A 16,420-nucleotide genomic window follows, 5' to 3' on the forward strand; every position below is an offset into this window, starting at 1 on the left:
TCCCCGGCGGCCGCCGCACTGGGCCGCACTCCGCCGGGCGCCGCGCTCTGCCCGGGCGCCGCGGTGCCGCTGCCAGCCATGTCCCTGCCCAGAGGTAGGACTGGGGGATGCGCCCGGGGGCTCCGGGTTCCGTGTACCGGTGTGGGGAGGGGGGAGGCGGGAGGCGGATTGGAACCGCGTCCTCGGATCTGGCGTAACCCGCGGGGACGGAGCTGTTGCCCAACCCGCCGGGCGTGGGCTCCCGCCGGGCTTCCTCTGCGTGGGCCCCGGTCCCGGCTGCTCCCCCGCGCCCGCAGCCCGGCATCGCTGGCTGGGGCTCCCGCGCCCCCCCCGAGCTGCAGAGCCCCGGGGTGAGGGGAAGGGAGCGGGCGGCCGGCGGGGCCTACGGGGGAGGGAGGGGGTGAAGCTCCTGTTGGCGTGGGAAGCGGTAAAAAAAAAAAAAAAAAAAAAAAAAAAGGCGAGTTTCACCCACTGCTGCTGGAGTCTCTTCCCCCTCGGAGAAACCACCCGTGGCAGCTCAGCAAGCGTCGTGGCTGGCGTGGAGCAGCGCGCGCCGAGGATGAGCAGAGCCTTCGTCTCGGCCTAGTGAGGCGGGAAGGACGGGGCCGAGGCTCCCGGTCCCCGTGTCCCGGCGTCGGTGGCTGGGGCCGAGCCACCACCCGATGCCGGCGCGTGTGGCGGGAGCGTCGCGGCGGAGTTTCCCCGTTGTGTCCGACGTACGCGGCTGGCAGCCGTCACCGTGTGTCGCGGGTGTTATTTATAGAGCGTTGCCGTGGCTGAGGTGGCCGGGTCGCTGTCCCAAGGTGAGCGCCGGCTGGCAGGAGCCATCGGCCCAGGATGACACCGTCAGCGTGCCGGCGTTGAGGAAGACGGGGAAATGGCTTCGCTGGTGTCTTGGTGCTCCGGGGAGCCGGTTGCATCAGCGCCGTGAGCGCAGACCGGACGGAGGAGGAGGGAGCACACGGAGTACGGCTGCTGCCTCTCTCTTATCACCGGAATAAAATTTGAGGGGTTTTCCTTGTTCGGGAGTGATGCACTGGAAACTTGAAGTCAGGAGCCATGTGAGCAGATGAACGCACCTCGGCGTGACTTTTTTTTCCCCCCCCCCTTTTAAATGATCCTTGTCTTAACCGGAGGGAATGTGGACCTGAGTTTCCTGTTTGCTGTGTAAGCAGGGTGTGAATCAGCAGCGATTTACGGTGCTGCTGAGCGGAGCTGCTGACTCACAGGTAGGAGCACATGCCTCCGGCTGCCGTCCCGTGTTGAAAGGAATCAACTGGGCTTCTTAAAAAGGCTTTCACCAGGATACCCGAGCCCAGACTTCTCGCTCGGCTCGTGGGTGCCGTGGGCAACGTGTGGATGTGTGGATGGAGGGAAAAGGTGAGCCTGGCCAAGCGACCACTCGTGCCCCATGGGAGATGAGGCCTGAGGTGGGCCTGGAAGGATTTTGGGGGAAGCAGCCCAGCTGACAGCAAAAGGCGATGCCTGCGGGAGCACCTGGGACCATGGTGCTTTCCTCGGAGGAAATTTGGAACCCTTCTGTGTCTGCAGGTTTCTGGTTGCACGGGGCTGTTGGTTGTACTGAACTGGTTCATTCAGATGATTACTCCTAATACCCTTCGCTGGAGGTGTTGCATGTGTGTGCCTGGTCTCTGCTGGCACCCGCAGTTCCAGGTCCTCATCTGACCCGAGCTCCTTTGCCTCCCATGGGGTAGCATTCAGCACGGGGATCAATCCTGAGCGTGTGTAATGCATCTGCTTCTTCAAAACCCTCTCCTCTCATACTGCTAGCTGTCCACCGTGCCTCTCCTTGGTTTTGTGTCTGCCTTCGCAGTGCCAGCCCTCCGAGCAGGTTTGCTGGCTGCCCGCTGCCGTGTAGGGATGCTCGCGGGTCCGAGTGTGTGTGGATGCTGCTGGGACTGCAGACGCTGCTGGCAGCACTCGTGGCAGCTCTTTCTGCCTCTCCTTTTGGGCGGCCTGAATTTAAGCTAAATTTCTCTAATTTTCCTTAGTGAAATTCAGTGAGCAGTCTCACGTTTCCTTTTGCTGGTTGCTTTCCCTTCTCAGGCTTGAGTTGATCAGGGTCGTAAATGGAGGCCCTTGTGTTGAAGCTCTCAGGTTGGCTGTTTCCATGATAGATGCGTACCAAAACTTGCCTGCCAACATTTTGGCTTAGTCACGGGGTTGTCTCCTGCCTCGGGAGTTTTTGGGGATGCGCGTGGCTGGCTGTGACACGCGCGATAGGAATGGTGCTGGGCGATAGGAATGGTGCTGGGCGAGAGCTTTGCCTCGCTCTGCACTAAACATAGCTTGTGAGATAAACACCTTCTGGGGATTATGTGAAGCTTACTTAGGAAGGATTTCGGCTTTCTTCCTCTTCCCATTGCTTGTATCTGCTTGATCGAAATTATCTTGCAGGATCAGGTGTGTAGGAAAATGTCGCTTGGTTTCAGTGTTATCTTGCACTGTCAAGTCTGATGTTTACTAAAATATGAAAAAGCTCCCTGTTGTCTCAGGTCACCAAAGCTCCCTTTCACCGAATGGGTGCCACCGAGGGAAGGAATTGTGCACAAAGCTCTGGAGCTGCTGCTGTGGCTAGTCCTGGGCATGATTTTCCAGCAAAGTCTGCCCCTTTTTGGTGAAGTGGATGCTGTGAAGTGAGAGGTGTTGTATCCAAGAGGTTAAAGCAGGAGGGGATGGAACCTCGGGGAGTTTGCAGCCTCTGGGTGTGTGCAGAGACATGGTGGAGGGTGCAGGGTTTGTGTTAGGCTGTGCCTGCTGATCCCTTTCCCCTGGGGCTCGTGGCATATTTTCTGCCTGCGTGTGCAGCCCGTGTGAAGATCCATGCGCCTGTCACCGTGGCTGTTGGCTGTGACTTGGGAAGCCCTTTCTGGAGGGACAGGCAGGAGCGTGTCAGCGGGGAGGTACGTGTCTCCCAAAACTGGGGAGTTTGCTGGAGAAAGCAGCCATGCATCTGTGGAGAGGGAGGGGTCTGGTGGGAGAAGACCTCCGTGGCCTCCCCTGGGCTCACCCAGTGCCGATGCCAGAGTAATTCAAAATCAAGTCCTTCTGTCTTCCTGTGGGAAGATCTCTTCCCCAAAGAGGTGCTGTTGGGGAGAGGGAGCAGGATCCAGCTAAGCCAGGCTGTGTTTCTGGGGAGGCAGCTCTTCTTTGACACTGAGGCTTGGAAAAATCAGTGGTGAGAAATGCCAGAACCTGGGGATAAACTGGTATTTGTTCTGGTGGTGCATCTATTCTGGGTAGGTAAATAAGCGGTGGGGATGTGTCCGTCCTGCGCCCTGGCCGTGCCCTCCGCGGCAGCGCACCACCGTTATGCAATTCAGTCATCTGTGAATCCTGTACTGTCTCATGTGCCATTCACGCTTTTCCTGCCGCCACCCCAAAAAAAGGCAATTCTGCTGAAAATACACATGGGGCCGTGACCTGCAGAAAGCAGGACTTTAGCTTTGGGCTCCCGTTGTGTCCGGGCAGAGCAGCCACCAGCCTGGTATCCCCTGGGTGTGTGTGGGCAGGGGGTGGCAGGGGTAGGAGCTCTGATCCCACGGAGCCAGGTTTTTATTTTAATTCTAGTTGAAGCATCACAGAGCTTGCATCCAATTAATTAAAACAATCAGAGAGAGAGAGCACACAGCGCTTTGCTCCTGCCCTCCTCCTCGTGCTGCTTTCTGCTAGCATAATGGTGGGCGCCTGGAAAATATCATGTTGGATGTGATAAATATTTAGCTGTGCTTCAGCAATCCGTTTCCCTCTCTGGAGGGATGCTCCCCTGCTTTTTTTCAGTGGATAATGCTTCTCCCTGAAGGTTGCTGCTTTTATTTTCCAGCTCTGGGCTGCAGTCCAGGGCTGAGTCAGAGTTTGCTTTGCCCCCGTAATTTGCAGAGGTGGTCGTTGCTGCAGGAAACTCGTATGTGCTTTGTAGAACTTCCCTTTGGGTGCTTGAGAATGGGTGCGGGTTTCTGGTCCTGGTGATTTTGTGACCTGAGAAGCCACCGCTGCAGACATGGGGCTCTGTGGGTTTTTGGATGGAAAATGGTTTTCACTGGTGTTAATAAAACACTGCCCAGGCAGGCTGTTTGCTGGGGAAGGAGCTGGGAGAGGAACTTGTGCTGGCTGGGGAGGTGATTTTACTCTACCAGCAAAAAAGTTTGGGGTTTTACTGGCATGACTCAGGATTGCTCGTGGGTACATATGGAGCTAGATCTACCCACCGCCTCTTGCTGACAGAACTCTGTAGCACAGGTCGAGGGTTAGGCAGGGATTTTGAGTGGGGGAGAGGGCTGAGAGGATTTTTTTATGGTGGGAACCAGAAATTTTTGGGTTTTTTTCAGCCTGGGAGATACCCCATCTCCCCACAGCCCCTTATCTGTGTGACAACGATGCTGCACTGATTCTGTGGCAGCATTGTGAGTCTAAATGTTCATCGCCCCGAGGAATACCATAATTACTGGGCACAACTGCAGCTATCTCCGATACCACGGTAGTGTCTTGTGGCCCCAGCTGGCCTCGGTTTGCAGTGGGTCCGAGTCTCTGCTCCCTTTTCTGGAGCTGGAACAGGGCTCCCTGCCTGCACCTTTCTCTTGTAGCTGCTTCTCTGTCCAGCAAAAGGCTGGAGCGGAGTTGCTGCCCATGCAGGATGTGGTGGGTTATGCTGTGGCTAAGGGGAAGGGCAGGATTTGGGGGTCTCGTGGTCCCAGTGGGTAGGGGAGGGAGGGAATTGCTGCCTAATGCTGCGGGAGGTTCTGGACCTGCAGTGGGATGAAGGTGGGGAGAGATGGACCCTTTCCAGCATCATTTCCTCCACTAATCCTGTGCTGCATTGTCCACATGGTTTAATTAATCCACGGGTGTAATACCACAGGGCTCCTTTGTGCACTGTCTGCTCTATCGACCTCTTCCAAGAGAAGGTGGGCAGCACTTTGGAAGAACACATCCCTTTCAAGCCCCGGAGGCTGGTGGGCTTTTGTGTGTGACATGATTGCCCTTATGTGCTGCTGGATCTAATGTGGGGAAATGGGGAAACTCTTGAATTTTTTGGTTTTAAGATCAGAAGGGACAATGGCGAGCATCGTGCTCGGCTGGAGGTCAGGACGTTGCTTCCAGGAATTACTGCAGCCGGTCCAACAGCTTTTGGGCAAATTAAGTCAGATTGTGTAAAAAGACACCCGATCTTGTTTTTAAAGACATCCAGTGCTGGAACTTGGTTTCTCTGAAATGTGAGTGTTGTGACCCTGGGGAGCTGTTTGGTGTGCTGGGGTGTGGTGCAGCGGGATGTCTCTGCCCTGCCCCTGGCTCCCTCGTGTCCCTGGGAGCAGCGGCTTTATAGCCCTACTCGCCTGGAAGTGAGGGAAGGAGAAGCGTGAAGGTGATGGCCTGGCTGTCGCCGCCTCCTCTGGGAGCTGACAGGGTGGACGAGGAGCTGGGGAGGGTCTGACACCCACCGGGCTGTCACAGCCTCCATCCTGCTGCCTGCACTGTGCTCTGGGAGTGTCACTGCTGACCCATGCTCTGAGCCTTAAGTTCATCATTTCAAGTGAAATGCTCATTTATTTTTTTTTTAAAAAGAAAAGATAAATTTCTGTTAAAAGCATAATTTGAGTGGAAGAGGAGGCAGGATGAGGAGGAGACAAAACTTACCAGAAGTTGTTTGTAGAGCATCCACCCTTCCTCCCCTCACACCACCACCACCAAAGAAAAATGTAGTTTTGGAAAGGAAGAAACCTCCAGAGTGCTTGATACAAGTAATTTCCCATCAGAGGCTTCTAACCTTAGCTGTGGTTTGGCACTGGCATCAGCCTGACTGCTTGTGTCTGAGGAACCTCTCTGAGGATGACAGGGGTGCTTAGACCTTCTCCTTCCCAGGAGCTGCCTGTTGGCCACTGAGTGCTGCCTCATCTCCTGCCTTGATAGTGCCTGTCTTATCGCCTGGAAACTTAAAAGCAGCTTTTAATGATTGTATTTCATTCCCATAAAGGTCTCGGAGATTTCTAATAAGGAATGTGTGCCGGTCCTGCCAGCATCTGTTTGGGGGTGCCGAGAGCTGCGTCTTCCCTTGCTGTCTGCCGGTGACGGGTGTGGGTGGGCCCTGCGGTGCAGGGCAGAGGGATGGGAAGAAGCTGGTCTGCAGGGCTTGGCAGGTGACAGTCATGTGTCTGACAGATCATAAACACGCAGGGCTGGTTACGTGGATGGGCTGGGGGTGGTTTAGGGGAGGATGACAGGGTTATCTAGGGAGTGTCAGCTTGTCTGGGCTTGCAGGCCAGTTAGATACTGCTCTGTGGTGTGTGTATATAAATTCCCTCCTAGCCTGAATCTCGCAGGGATGGCTGACAAAGCAGCCTGCCTGTGCTGTAGGAGTTGGCTATGGTGCGTCTGGTGCTGTGGCCCCGCAGGGCTGCAGCCTGCCCTGGCTGTCTTTGTCTTTACTGGTGTGTGTTAACAGCAGCCCTTGGAGGTAGCAGCATCCTGGGCCAACTTGCTGGAGGGCATTTGCCATAGCTGGAGCAGATGTCATCTCCTGCTGCAGGCATCTCTTCCTGCAGGAGACTGTTCCCTATTAAAGGTAGTGAAGGATAAATACACAGCATGGTGGGGGTATTTTGCTGGAGGATGGAGATCTTGGTTTACTTGGTGTCGGAGTGGGAAAGCTGAGGCTCGAGAGGGAGATGATGGAGCAGCAGAGTGTGCAGCCCTGAGGACCGTCCCTCTGAGTCAGTCCTGAACATGTGGCCCCCATGGCTGCAGGGGGGTGTGTTGTCCTGAAGACATGAGGATGTCTTTGCAGCTCGTCACTAAAAATGACGTGGCTCTTTTTCTGAGAGCCAGATGTGCTCACCATCAAGGCTTTTTAAGAAAGCTGCTCTGCATAGTTAAAAATCCCCTGCTGCTGTGGACCGCGTGGTTTCTGTCCTGACGTGCTGCCAAGTTGCACCTCAGCCAAAGACAAAACGATCTTGTGCTGATATGTTGCTTCGGCTGCTCTTTGTCATCTTCCAAGCACTTTTAAAAGGTGCTCGGGGGTAGGTGGCAGGCCCAGCCCCACGTGCCTGTTTGTAAAACCCTGTGCCTGCACCCAGAAAATCCCTGCCGGCACCGGGCAGGGCAGCACAAGACATTTTTGTGTGTGTGCACGTGTGCTCAGCTGGCTTTCGAGGTTTCCCTGGTCTCCCCGCAACTAAAATCATCCACCCTGTGCCGAATCCGCACCCAGCTCACATGCGATGCTCCCTGCCAACCGCTTGGGCAAGAGCTCGGTGCTCGGAAAAAAATGATATAGGAAAAAATGGTGCAGAAAGGAGGATGCGGGTGCCGGCAGGGTGGGAGGTGGGTGGTGATGCTGCCGGGGGACCGGCATGGAACCGCATCAGCCTCGGTGCTGTGCTCCAGCTGTCTCTCTCTGGCAGCACCCGTTTTCTTTCAGGCTGGCAGCAGCTGCATGCTGCCTTAAGGCTGCCAAAAAAGGAGGATGCGGTGGGTGTTTTAGATCTGCTGCTTCTACAGCCCCCTGTGTTCGCTCTTCGTTAGCATCTGCAGCCCATTTCCTCCAGATTTTTGGTCGATCCCTGCGATTGCTGGGCTGTGAGCAGCGGTGTCTCGAGCATCAGTGGTGAGCACCAGGTGCTGGAGGATGGCTGGCATCGGCCAGAGCTGGGGTTGTCCTCTGAGCCCAGGATACCTGTGGGGCTGTGCCGTGGTCCAGCTGCCTCTTGTGCTCTGCAGGCGCTGCTCTCTTGCCCAAGAGAAGGTTTTCGCAGGTATTAATTACAGCTGCCGCTGCCTGGTTTGTTGAAGGATGCCTGAGTGACGAGGGTAAAGCGAAGGCTGGAGGTTGCGCCTCCAGAAATCACCAGGCAGAAACTGTGGGTGAATTTTAATTGAAACTCTTATCAGCCTTGCGTGTGCTTTGTTAAGGTGCTAGAAAAAGAATCAGCTTTTCCTCCAGCAACTCTCCTGTACGTGTGACTTCTTTGTGTACATTCCAGGTTGCTGCAAGAGTTTACCCTTAATTTTGGATCCACAAAGAATTTCTTGTTTGGTAACTGTGGATTTCCCCATGGGGCTTTACAGTCGCAGCTCAGTGAGGGAAACGGTGCGTAACCATCACAGGGAAGGGAGCCAGCCTGCGTTTCCCTTTATCTCAAACAGGTTTGATGTTTGACACGTCTCCTTGCCGTTTCGCACGCCTCTCTGTTCCTTTCCCCAAAACGCTGATGTGAGGCTTGCTCTTCAGGGGTAAAGGGGATTTTTAGAAATTTATTGTTTCTTATTTAAATGGAAACAGTTCTTGGAAGCCTTAAGTGTGCCCCATGAGGAGCTGCAGGCTGAACTGCCCTGAGTCACAGCCGGCGAGCTCTTGAGCCGGTACGTGAGCCGGATGCGTTGGGACTGGCCCCTCTGCGGAGACCGCTGGCTTCCTGGGACAGAGTGATGGCTCTTTAATCCGGCTTTACTAGGAAAAGCCTGCGATGCTTACTTCCCCTGAACGTCAGAAAAATTGCAGTGCAGTGGGTGGATTCGAGAGAGGCAGGCGAGGAGTAAAAAAAGGGGGGAAAATAATAAAGCCCACCCAAAGGGCAGCAGCGGAGCGAGGCTGTGTCCTTCCTGCCGGCGGCCACGTGGGACGGCGGTGGCAAAACTCCGCTGAGCTGCGGGCTCGTCACCCACGGAGCCCCTGCCTTTCCCGGGCATGAATCAAAGCTGCCCTGTGGGTACTGAGCAGATCTGCCACAAAATAGGTGTTTTCCCCACGCAGAGCTGTTGCAGCCTCAGATAAGAGCCTGTGGGAGGGGGTGGTCAGGGTGATGCTGGGCAGTGGGGCTGGCAGTGGCTTTCAGTGTGCTGGTGGTGCAGCCTTTAATTGGGGGAGATTTTTAAGCTTTGCAGCAGGGTGTTTGGAGGAACAAAGGAGAAACGTTTGCTGGCGATTTCTGCAAAATGTGGAGCTTAGCAAGTATGTGGTGCTTCTCTTATCTATCATCTTTATAAGACAGATAGATCTATCTTTAACTTCCTAAACCAGTGAGTGGCAGGAGCTGATCTCACAGACCACCTGGATGTGGGACTTTTTCTGGGAATGTGGATGTAGTCTGTCCTCTGGGGCAGAGGAGGAGCGATGGGAGAGCAAGAGGTACGCGGTGTGGGTCAGAGCAACGGTGTGGTTAATGCCAGGAAAAGAGGCTGCAGGTCCGGCTCGCTGCGGCTGAGCTATTCTGGGGCTTTCAGGAGCCAGCTCTCCCCTCGCTACATCAGCCCTTACTTCCAGCTGTGTTGCAAGCAGGTTATGGGGACCAAATAGGTCACCTGCTGCCTCTCTTGATTTGGGAGCATCATTAGGAGTTAAGACTGATGCTTTTTGGCTGGGCACTGAGATTTGAGTGTGGTTACATGGAGATAAGGCTGAGTGGTGGCCTGAGAGGAATTGAGCAGTGTCTGTATTCCCTGGCTACTCTCAACCTGCAGTTTTCCTTTGCTTGATCTGAGCCTGGGGAGGCATCCCGGCTCCCCCTTCACCTTGTGATGGGGTGGATTTTTCTCTTGGAAAAACTCAGTGGAGAAACTGGAGACTCCAACTGGCTGTGTCTGCTTTGCACCAGCTCTCAGGTGTGATGAGCCCTTTGCACTTGTGTCTTCTGCCTGGTTCCCTGGAGTGGGGAGGGGACAGGGTGAGAGAGGCAGGGAGGAGGGATGGCACTGAAGATGCACCAAAAAGAGCAAAGAATTGGTGTGGGACAGCAGGAGACGTAAGGGAGAGTACCACAGTGCTCGCCTGCTGCTTTATGTAAGCTGTCAAATCAGCACCTAGCTCCAAAAGAAATAACTGAAGGTTTTCATCGCTCCTGCACCCCGGAGATGCAGTGCTGGGTGCTGGAGATCAGAGGTTTTCCTCTGAAGATGCACAGGCTTTGTCCGCCTGAGCTGCGGCTGCATCACTGGGGCATCCTGGGAGTGGGGAAGCACTCCAGGTCCCAGAGGGTAATGTCACTGTGAACCATCCCTGCCTGCCCCATTCTCCAGCGCAGATGCTGCTCTTGAGAAAGTCCTGCCTGAAGTCACTGGGCCAAGGAAGCACCTGGGTTGGGTTGGTCCCTTGTTTCTGCCCCTCTCCTGCAGCAGGTGGCTGCGGACATCGAGCATCAAGGCCTTCCTTTTTTTTTTTTTCCCCCCTCCATAAATTTTGTTTTCAGATCAGGTGCCTGCTCTGTCTTACATCATTTGCAGAGATGAAATCACTCTGTCCCTGCCCAGAATAAATTGGAGGCAGGATGGTAGAAAGCTAATATTTTTTTTTTTTTAAGACTTGCATTAGAAGCAGAGAGGGAATACTTTGCTCTCTTGCCAAGTTTACAGAGTTTTGGGGACACCTGGAAGTACTTGAATTGCACCAATTTGGATAGAAAAAGAGTGTCTGTTGACTCTGGAGTTGAGTTACAGCTGACAATTTAAAAAGTCAAATGACTCTTTCCTTTCCCACTAACTAACCATATGCCTTATGTCAAGCTGATCTATTCCAAAAAACGGTTTGAGTTTTCTCTCCCCTCAGGAAACTGTCACCAGCTGGTCACATCAATTCCAAACATTTTATTTTTTTCATGGCTTCACCTATGGGCTGAGAAATCAAAGGGGGGAGTGTTGCTCTGGGGAGGGCTGGGTACCTGCTGGCAGGGAGATAGGCACAGTGATGGTGGTTCTGCCTCTTCCTTTTTCTCTGTTTTTGTTATTTTTTTTTTTTTTCTTTTTTAGCATGCTCTTTGCTTTTCTCTAAGCACTGTCTCCTTTGCCTTCTCCTAACAATTAAGGTGTTGGGGCTGGGATTGCTTCCAGATGTTTGTCTCATGGTGGCACACCAGTGTGTGCAGCCTGTGCCAGTCCCATGAGATGGCTCGTGGCCGTGGGTTTCATGCTGGCCACGTATGCTGCGAGCTGGCCAGGCCCATGTACCCCCCAGCTCCATGGTTTCTGACGAGCTGTGGGTTGGGTTAATGACCCATCTCAAGCATTTTCCCACCACCCCCCTAGCCTACCCTTGGTGGGTCCATTGTGCTGCAGCTGAGCTTTGAGGAGTTGTGGTCTCTGACACTTGCTTTTTTTGGGAGAAAATCCAGTTGGAGAGATGGATGCAAAGGAGGCAGTGGCCAGCCCTGTGGCACCACTCCAGAGGATGCTCTGCCTGCACCCTGGCTCCGTGCCTGCTCTAAAGAGGTGCCCCTATGGCCGTAACCACCTTTGCACCGGGGTTTTGCACAAGCTCTGGTGCAAAGCAGCACAACTCACGGCACGTATGTCTCATGTCCTATAATGACATAGTGCAAATGCTAGCTAGCCAGTGCTTTTCAGCTTTGTAAAGTGAGGCTGCTCATGTGTGGTTTCTCGGAGAGGAGCCTGTGTACTCCATCATCACGGGGCTGCAGGATAGCAAGCTGCCACCTGGAAACAAAACACAAAATCAAACTTTTTTTTCCAGCCCTTGGGGTTATGCAGGTAACCTAAAAATACAACTGGAATGTAACTGGGCGGTGACATCCTCCCGGAGCTGCCGGCAGAGCTGGTGCAGCTCGCGGCGGCGTTATCTGGCCAGTGCACGAAGGCCGGGTGTGGCTCGGAGCAGAGGTGGCAGCTGAACGTCAGCCTCTGGCTGGCAGTAGCTTTGGCTCATGTGCCCGTCTCCAAATCCCTCGCTGGGTACCAGGAGGTTGCACCCTTCTCCCTTGCATCCGTCTCCCCATCACCCAGCCCCGGTGGCGCTGTCGGTGTGACACCCCCCTCCGCTGGAGGAGACGAGCCCTACGCGTATCGGTGATTGATTGTTCCCAAGCACCATCTGAGGGAATGAGAAAGATGACCCTGTTCCCTTTCCGACTGGATTTGGTTCAAAGGCTTTGTTTAAAAATAGAGCTGCCACAGAGTTTCCAGGCTGCAGGTCCCGTGCGTGGCTCGGGCACGTGCACCTCGTTCATGGAAAGGCAAGTGCATCCTGGGCTTGGGGCCGTGGCTGCATTACCGCCTTGGCTAAGGGAACTGGTGCAATTCCCAGTTGGACGACGAGGTACAGTGGGCACTGGCCAGTGTGGCACTGGGATGGCGTGGCCGGCTGGTGCATGGAACTTTTCTCTGATCAGAGGGAAAGGGGTATCCTGTAAAAATTGCACCCTCCTCCTGGTTAGGCAGTGATGACACTTTCGGGGTAGGTAAAGCCATTAATTTTGTTCTCAGTCCCAAACACACACCTATAAAAAGCTCCTTGGTGACCCTAAATTTGGGATTCCTCTTTCACTGCTCACGGCAAAGGGACTCTTCCCTGGTCGCCAGCTGCGACAGTGACCCAGCCTTAACCAAACTGGCCTCGGGGGTGCTGCCTGTCCGCAGGGGAAGGGTGGGGAGAGGGGCCTGGCGTTGGCAGGGCACTGTTTGAGCTCATCGCTGTTTTTAAGGGTGTGCTCTTAAACTTATTCAAGCTAGCCCACTGCCGGGAGGCTGATGGGAGTGATGGGAGCCGTCCTTGTCTCTGGCTCTGCCCCGGCAAACCTGGACCTGCAGTGAGGGCCTTGACTTCTCCCCATGGCAGAACTTGCTCCCCCGGTTTCCCTTGCCTGTCATGGGGTGACATCCCAGCTCTGAGGCAGCATGGGGAGGCTTCATTAACACCAGTGAAACACTCGATGCCTTTTGTTCCTCTGGGATTACCTGTAGCATGTAAAGGCCTGGATGATTAATAGCAAATGGTGTGTGACTTTCAAGGCTGGGCTGTTCCTACTACGTCAGCAAACTTTTGAAAGAGGTGCCAACCGTGAGGCTTGAAAGGATGCTTGGGTTTGTTTTGGCTTTTTTTTTTTTTTAAGGATGCTTTAAAGATGTTGGGAGGCTCTGCTTTACACCACCCCTGGTCCTCAGGCACTGAAACCCCACAGGACTGATTCAAAGGAAATTGTGTTTCCTGTCCCACCTGCGGGGTTAGGGACTTTCTGCTCTGAAGCAGCACTGACTTTGTGGGTGTCTGTAAAGACCCTTGGAGTGTTTTATGTCTGGGTCAGGGAATTAGTGGTCAAGCCAGAGGACAAGGCAGCATCGTTCTCTCCAGGAGTGCGGGGACGGGTGCCGGTGGCTCTCGGTGCCATCTGTGATAGCAGCTCCTGCGTCAGCATCCTTTATGTGCTGATGATCTGTGCCTGAAACTATACCCTGGGAGTGGAAATGTGCCTGAGAAAATATCTTCCGCAGTCCTTCTGGGGCTTATATAAACACTATTTAAAATTAGAGTCACTCATTATGTTGGTATGTGCATTTACCTTGACCTCTGACTTTTCTGCCTGCAAATGTGTATGGCCCAGCACAGCCTGCAAGTTAGAGAATATCTCAGGAGCAAACCAAAGGCATATTTTCTATAATTAGTTTAAGGTAAAAAAGCTGGTACAGTATCTTCCCTCCAGGCTGACAGGGAAATCGAAAACAAAACTGCAGCCTGTCAAAGCCAAGTCTGGCTTTGATCAGGAACATCAGTGCTGGCTTCTGCCAGGCTGGTTTTGAGGGAAAGGGGAAGAGCAGTGATACTTTGCCATGGCTTTTCTTGCACAGGTTTGCAGAGAAATTAATGATTTTTTTTTTTTTCCATGCCTTCGTCTCCCTCCCTTGCTGTTTTACCAGCCAAATCCATGCAGCGATTTATATTTTGCCACCAGAGATACCGTCTCGGTTGTCACCCTGGAATAGCTGCTAAGCTCCTTGCCGGTATTGTCATGGAACAATATTTCTACTATTTGTTGTGGTAATAGTTGTTAGTGGCAAAGCAATTAGTGTGTCACCTGCAGCACAAAGAAATGTGACCTCTCTCTATAGCGGCACCCCCTCGGTGCCCAAACCATCGAGCGTGGGCTTTCCTCTGCTCTGATGACCGGCTGATGCTGGGTGGTGGCAGGGCTGTCCTCGAGCAAGGGTTGCTCTGGTGGGATGAAGGGGATGGAAGAGGCAGGAGCGGGCTCTGCCTCTCTGCCCGCATGCTGGGTTTGAATGATTTAATTTGTCGGAAGAAAACGCGTCCCACCGGGATGCGCTGTAGCAGTCCAGTGCTTCAATGGCTCCTGGAGCTGGATGGAGCTGGCTCCCCCCCAGTTTCCTGTTGACGTCATCTGCTATTTCGCTGCTGCAGTTTTTACAACTGTTGAGCTTTCAAGGGTAATCAGAGACGAGACCGGCCAACCTCGGCAGCTGCCGATGAGGGAACGCGGTGCTACCTTCCCCGTCTCCCCTCGCTTGCCTTCCCTGCAGCTCCCAGCCTCACGGACCCCCGGGAGCCGGGGACACTGGGCCAGGAGAGCTGCGTGAAGCCAGCGAGTGCTTTGGGCCATGCATTCCCACTGAGAAATAGTCCTTGGTGCTTGCAAGAAGTGCCGTGCGCTGGATTCTGCAGGGTTTATTTTTTTTTTCCCCTCCCTCCTCCAGTCCGCCCCCATCCCTCTCTTCTGCCAGGCTTGCTGGTGCTGTTCTTCATTTCTGGGAAACCATGGACAAGAAGCAAGGTAGATGTTGCAATTTCCAAAACACGTGGTGGGGGAGAGTGAAGGGCTGATTCTGGTGCTAAAAGGGGCCGTGTAACTTTTTTGGGTTGATCCATGCAGTTTTACTTCTTTCTCCTTGCTTGGGTGGAGGGTTGGTGTTTGCAGCTGGGGATCTATTTTTAAAGAGCTGGAAACTTGCATGTTTTGTGTGGGATTGAAACACTGGCATCTTAATTGCAAAGAAAAAAAAATCTATCATGGCTAAAGGAAAATATTCGGTGGGTAAAGCTAGCTCCTGGCTCCGGTTTTGGTTGCATTCCTAGGATGGAGGCAGGGGTTTTCAGCAGCTCTTGCATGGTCGTCCCCTGCTCAAAAGCCTGTTGCGTTGGAAAGGCGGGCACCCGCGGCAGTCAGGAGCTCTGATTCAGCGCAAGCTGACAGGTTGTTTTGGGGCTGCAAGGGGCTTTTTCTGAAGTGTGTTTTTTTGCCTCCTCCTTGCCCGCTTTTTTTGCAGAAGTGGTGAGTGTGGGGCAGCGATGACCCGCAGGAGCCCCTCTCTGCAGCGGGACCTTGGTGGGCTGATGAGTGACGGCTTTCGGCGGGTTGAGAGCCCTTTTTTCCACTTCCACAGATAGCTTTTTCCACTCTCAACAGTGGAAAATAGCACAAAGTGTGCCTGTGAGGAGCTGGCTCTCATGACCAAAGCAACCAAATTCCCCTCTCTGCTTTGCACCCTGCCCCTAATTTATTTTTTTCGATTTTTTCTTGATGCTTTTTTTGTTCCAGCTCTTTCTTTGCAGCAGGGCAGGGAGCCACCCTCCAGCCTTCTGCCCCATCCATGGCATTTAACTTTCCTCGGATCGAGGAGAGCCAGGATGCATCCGGAGTGTTTTCCCCAGCACTAACAAAGCGGTGTGGCTCTAGAAACAGTCTCCTGTGCCGCAGCCATCCCCAGGACTTCACCTGGGGCTGGAACCAGAGCCTTGGCGAGGCAGCGGAGAGGTTTAATTTCAAAGGTCGTCTCAGGCAAATAGTTTTATTTGCAGTTCTTTAGATTGTCCTGTTCGTTTCTCTCCACCCACGCCAGTGGAGTGGGAAGGATAAACCTCCCAGGGAGAGGTGCAGCTTAATAGGACTGAAGTCGGTGGTGGGGAAGACGAGGATTCAGATGTTGAATGAAGCAGTTCCAGGAAATGTCTGTGTCAGTTTTTAGCGGGTGGAGGTTATAGCATGAGAAAAAAAAACGGTTAGGCTTTTTTTTTTTTCTTCTTTAGGAGGAAATGGTTCCTTTCTTAGCATAAAGGATGCAGTTATGTGCCTGCAGCATCACGTGGGTTACAATCTCGTCCGCACCAGGAACTTCTGTCAGCTAATTTTCCCCTGCCCGGGTGCATGGCGCTGTGCCATGTGCCCCCGCTGCTGGCAGCCCCTTCCGCTGCCCGAGCACTGCACCGGCAGCACCCAGCTGTCCCGTGTGCTCGGGGCTGGCAGCAGAGCCCTGGGGCTCGCAGGGGCAACCGGGATGTGTCCCCACATTGCCTTGTCCCACTTTTTGCCCATGTGGAGGGATCTCCCTAGAGGGGAGCTGTGTTGCTCTGTGCTTGCAGCTGCTGCTCTTGCAAGAGCCTGGTGCCCTGGGAAACTAGCGTGTTTCCAGGATTTTTCAGGTGATGTAAACCATTCTGCACATTATAGCAATTCCTCCTGTACAGACCCTACCAGGATCCCAAACGTGGGACAGACAGTGCTGAGGCCTCGCTGGTGAGAAGGAGCTGAGAGCAGCTGCCTGCGGGGGCTAAAAGCAAATCCTGCCCTGGGATGCACTTGGGACAGAAGGGCTTGAATTGCAAGGTCTTGTCATGCCCATCCCACTGCCTTTTTGTTCCTTCCATTTTAGTTTTCTCCCCCCCCTC

General features: G+C 53.8%; 1 protein-coding gene across 2 annotated transcripts in view; it reads left to right on the plus strand.

Annotated features, from left to right (window-relative positions):
• Window positions 1–16,420, plus strand: part of MAP2K3 (mitogen-activated protein kinase kinase 3) — a 34,522-nt gene continuing 18,102 nt past the window's right edge. The window contains exon 1 of one of the 2 annotated variants that reach the window (XM_074840767.1): window positions 1–94. In XM_074840767.1, coding sequence (XP_074696868.1) covers window positions 79–94 — 16 coding nt within the window. In that variant the 5' untranslated portion in view covers window positions 1–78. Of the gene's footprint in view, window positions 95–14,075; window positions 14,529–16,420 lie in introns of those variants that run through there. The other variant, XM_074840768.1, reaches the window with a different exon arrangement.

Source organism: Strix aluco, chromosome 15, assembly GCF_031877795.1.
Source record: "Strix aluco isolate bStrAlu1 chromosome 15, bStrAlu1.hap1, whole genome shotgun sequence".
Lineage (NCBI taxonomy): Eukaryota > Metazoa > Chordata > Aves > Strigiformes > Strigidae > Strix > Strix aluco.